This window comes from Impatiens glandulifera, chromosome 2, assembly GCF_907164915.1.
Source record: "Impatiens glandulifera chromosome 2, dImpGla2.1, whole genome shotgun sequence".
Lineage (NCBI taxonomy): Eukaryota > Viridiplantae > Streptophyta > Magnoliopsida > Ericales > Balsaminaceae > Impatiens > Impatiens glandulifera.
The window spans coordinates 61,721,889-61,727,329 of NC_061863.1; the positions used below are offsets into that span (position 1 = coordinate 61,721,889).

General features: G+C 29.7%; 1 protein-coding gene across 1 annotated transcript; it reads left to right on the forward strand.

Annotated features, from left to right (window-relative positions):
- The first annotated feature begins 362 nt into the window (after nt 1–362).
- On the forward strand, nt 363–1,713 carry LOC124927716 (transcription factor PRE6-like). Its single transcript, XM_047468172.1, has 2 exons — nt 363–762; nt 1,333–1,713. Exons 1-2 carry the CDS (start codon nt 619–621, stop codon nt 1,483–1,485), a joined length of 297 nt encoding a protein of 98 aa, XP_047324128.1. The 5' UTR covers nt 363–618; the 3' UTR covers nt 1,486–1,713.
- The last annotated feature ends 3,728 nt before the right edge of the window (nt 1,714–5,441 follow it).

A 5,441-nucleotide genomic window follows, 5' to 3' on the forward strand; every position in this document is an offset into this window, starting at 1 on the left:
GTCTTCCATTAATTAAATCTTAACCCAATCAAACAAATGACCAATATTATAAATATTATAAAGTATTTGTTTCTGTTAAAATATAAATTATGGAAGAAACTGAAGTTTGGCCGTTTGGCCATTTCACATTAATTATCATGTTTGGCCTATATTAAAAATTTCAACTCCTTCGCCCATCCCATAATGTACAATTCTACACTTCATCTTCTTTTATTGTTACTATTATTATTATTTGTTTATATTAGGATCAATATATTCCATTTAGAGAAATGACATAAGAAAAGAAGTGATCGGATGAAAATATATAAAAATTTCTCTCTCTTCACACAATTTTTTTTCTTCGGGTAAACGATATAATGCAACTTCATTCCTCCCCAATTTACCTCCTCTTTTATCCCTTCTTTTCCATTTAATACTCTAGATTTTTTTCTGGCGCTCTACCCTCTATCTGGCGCCATATATACTCTCCATACACCCACCCATATCGATCTCAAAAAGATAACTTACTTTTTTTTATTTTCTGACAATTCTCATAACTCTAATTATAAGCTGCAACTTTGAACTTCTTAAGGGCACTCTCTCATTTAACCAGTTCCTTCTCTTCTGTGTGTGATAATCATGTCGAGTAGAAGGTCACGTTCTAATGAATCAAGAACTATTACTGGTTCAACAATCAGCGATGATCAAATTGCTGATCTTGTGTCCAAGCTACAACAACTCATACCACAAATTCGCCATAACCGGCGTTCCACCGCAGACAAGGTAAGTAGGTACCCTGCTTTCCCTTACCCATGCATGATTCATTTTAATGGTGTATTATATATATATGATCAATGATCATCCATCGATTTCCGTGGTATTGGAGTTGCTTCAGATCGAATGGTTAGAAATTAAGAAAATAGACTTGAGTTGGGGGGTCACACATGCCCATAGATAGGCTCACCCCACATCTATTCATATAATAAAAATAATACTAATATATATATATATATATATGCATGTGGGACTCTTTGTTGGTCTCATTATAATACCACCCCCCATTCCAACATCACATAATTAATGCTTTCTGTCTTTCACACTGTTAAAAAACAGAGAGAAAGAGATATTTTATAAATACATGTACCTTATAATAAGGAGAAATTTAATAATGAATTCAATCTTTAAATGTTTATTAGAGAATCTTGAACTCTTTATTTGGAGTTATTATATTTAGTGACTAATTAATTATGTTCAGATTTGTTTTCTTCACGTTCCTTAATTTGATGCTTTTAAAAATAGAGAAAATGATAAATTATTAATATTAATTAGGTTAATAAGAAAGAATGCATGCAGGTTTCAGCATCAAGGGTATTAGAGGAAACATGCAACTACATAAGAAGCTTGAACAGTGAAGTGGACGGCCTTAGTGAACGCTTGTCAGAGCTTCTGGCTTCAACAAATGACAACACTGTCCAGGCCGACATTATTAGGAGCTTACTTATGTAACATGCATTTATAATTAACAATATCTAATTATGTAATTGGTCATTATATAGTTAATTAATTTCCCATCCAATTATGTAATTGGTCACTCACTAGAGACCAATCCTGTGGAAGTGGAACCTAGCTAGCTAGCTAAATATATGTTTATACTATGGCTTAATCATTAACTATTTGTAAGCTTAATTTATGTATCAATGTGGACATTAATCTAGTCATTATTAAGTTCATCTAGCCCTTATGTTATAACCTAGCTAGCTCATTAATTAATATGTAATATATTTAAGGTTTATTACATTGTATTAATAAAATAAGTTGTATTGTGATTAATGAAACCTTAATAGAGGCTCTATCGTTATTTGGAAATCAAATAAGCACGAGTTTAGATGATTGGGAGTAGATCGAGGTGATACAATCGGCATAATAACATTAATATGTACTAAGTAGAACTAGCATGACACTCACAAGTCACAAGCGTGACCTCCATTTCAACCCAAAACGCTTCCAGATATAATTGAACTTTTAATCTTTTGATCTCTTAAGTCGACTCTTACCACTGAAGTGACTGGACTACCTTGGTAGATTACTAATATGTTTATATGTAATTCTTAAACTATTCTCATTTTTCATTATATATTTGTATCATTTAAAAAACAAATGTTTTATAATGTGCAACAACCATCATCATTTATATGATTTTAATAATCATATAATTTGTTCAATTTTTGTTTTAAAAAAAAATTAGGATAAAGATTGTTTATATTATAAGTGTATTCACACATGAATTCATAGTCAAAATTCAAAAAATACAAATTAATATAAAAAAAACCTATTATAGAAAAGAACATGCTTAATCTAATTAATTGGGTTTTAAAAAATATTATAAATATATATAGTTTTATTTTTAAATGGTTCTGGTATGATATAAATAAAAGTCGTTTAAGCTTAACGACAAATAATTATAAAGAAAATCTCAAAAATTAGTTAATCAACCTAGTGTATATTATTGTACAATAATTATATTAAAAGTAACTCATGAAATATTTCACCTATCTTTGTAAGGATTAGTTAGTTAGTTACTAGTAAATTCATCTTTAGTTTTTTTACCCCTACATGGAAGAATACATTTCTGTGGTTTTTGTTTTGAGAGACATATATATTGAATAAAATGAAATGAAATATCTTAAAATAAAATAATTATCAAATGAAAAACAAAATATAAATAACATCTAACTAACTATAAAAGTCACTTAAAATCTGATCATATAAATACTAACTATATTTTTTTTACATATGTATATATATTTTGATATAAATTCCAAGAATCAAAGCATGTAGTTTTATAATATTCTATATTTAACCTCAAAATTACCTCAAAATTTAGAGTCTTAAAAAGTTAGTAAAATTAATATTTTAAAAATTAAATGGAGTTACCAAGCCCATCCATGTATGCAAACAGGCCGGAATGAACGTATATTATTGGCCCAATATTCTTGAAAAAACAGGCGGCTACTTGATTTCCTTCTCTATAAACAAGATGGACTGGTGTATATTATTTCAATTAATAGCCCCCCATCAAAACTAAAAGGATTCTATGGTCAGTAAATTGAGACAAATTTAATTGCAATGCGATGAATTAATACTAAGCCGCCCCAATATTTGAGATGCCCCAATTTAAAAAAAAACGAGGTTTGAACTCATGACAAAATAATAATTATATATTTTTTTCTAAACCACTTGGAAATACTTATTTATATTTAAAAAATTATAAAAATTTATTTTTTATTTAATTTAAGGGGCTGCCCTAGACCCAGCTCATCCAGGACCGGCCCTGGTGGTATCCCGTATCCGTCCCGATCGTCGAACTTCTTCCATTCCTGTCCTAATTTTTATCGGGAATTTTTATTATACATCATCCCTACAAGGCTGTACAGATTGGGGATGGAAAATCCCTTTTGTCTTTTCATTGGTAAATTTAAGAAGAAAAAAAATTATGGAGAAGATAAAAGGTGAGAGGAAATATTTGTGTAAATATTTTTAGTTAAAAACTAGTCTATCATGATATTTTCTCTAGGGAGGGATGTAATGAAAATCACAATATTTTTTTTATTAATTTTATCTTGAATGTTATAATACAAATATATTTATTCATATGATAATATAAAATATATACATATATAATGACATTATTGTAATTTTATATTCGGGACAGGATCAGAATTATCATTTCCGCACCGATCCCCAGACAACGTCTTTTGGGTTTTCTCCGATCTGCCTCGATATCTGGTCAATGTCTTTCGGATTTTCCCGCTCTTCCCCGATCTCCGCTTAACACAGAAAAATTCGTTCCAATCGGTTCAATTACCGTCCGCAGAGTTCTAGGGTGGGGTGAACTAAGCAGACACCTATTGGGCAAAAAAATAGAAACTAAGATCTATGGCACAAAAAAACTACTTTATACCAAAGTTGAAAGTGTGACCTTAATAGTATTGTTACTAGACTAAATGATTTGTGTTAATGTAAATACAAAACTATTATATATTATTTTATGTTTTCTATATAACATACAAGTTAAAAAAAAAATAAGAAGAAAATTTCAACTAGGTATCCCAAAATTTCTTTGTCATTCAAACGGTTTTTAATTATCATCCCAATGGTAAGTGTGGCTCGTGATTCGAAATGAAATTGTTGCAGGGGTAACAGATGGGTGAGAAAGCTTCAACCAATCCATGTTTTGGCTCTCAATTTAGGTCTTATTGAAAAAAATTGGTTTAAATGTGAAGAGTGACCCTTATTCATGTGCTTTATTATTTAGTTATCAGACTCTTCTGAATATAAAAATGACGTATTGTTCTATTTGATAACTTTAATTATAATGGCAATATTTAGATTTTGTAAAATCAATCTTTGCATTATTACAGAATAATAAAAAAGAATCTTAAAATAATTTGTGAGGAGGAATAAGGTATTAGAAGAAAAAAGGTGGATAAGGAAACACTAGCTAGCTATCCATTGGAATGGAATAAAACATCTCATATTGCGGCCAATTAAGCACTCCACGAGAGAATTAAACATTGAGTCCCTACCAAAGTTCCCTAGGAGGAATGCATGATCCATCCATCCTTCAAATCAAATCATCAAATTAATTAATGCAGACGGCAAAACACTTGCTAGTTTCCACCCATGCATCATCACCATCATGATCCCAAGTCACAAAAAAATAATACCAACAAAAGCACTACAATATTAGATTGTCCTACTTATTCAAATCCACAATATCCAAACATTTAATTATTCCCATGGAGGATTCTTTTGTACATCATATTGCCCGGAATGAAGAATATCCTTCCTATTAATTTATTAATTATAAGCTACCTAGGGACTAATTTTAATTGATAAATTCATTTTTAGAATAATTAAACAGTGTTTATTTTTTCTATTTTCTTCTTTTAGTAAATAATAGTAACATAAACTTTACTTAGGTAGTTTAAGTGGCGATAGTAATTTTTAAGAGACCAAAGATTACAGATTTGATTAACCGAAAAACTCTGAATTATCCTATCTTAGTACCCACTAAAAAAAACTTACCAATCCTTTAAGATAGAAGTTGGTATATATTAATCTTCTGCATGTGGTTTTTAATTTTCTGTCTCTTCTTTTCTATTCTTTTGTAAAGATTTTGTGACATTTTTTTCATTGAAATAAACTTTTGTTATTGGATTATAGTATGTAAATAAACTGTTACATTGAGATTTGATAGGATGTGAGTCAGGACTGGATTGGACTAGACTGGACTGGACTGGGGGACCAACATATAATAAAAATAATATATATACTACCTTTGGATGCTGAATCCATCTATCAATTCATGATGTTTCATCTTCTTCGTATGGTGTGGGGTGGGTGTGACAATATTTAAGAGGAACAAAAGAAGAATATTATAATTATAATAAATAACTAGT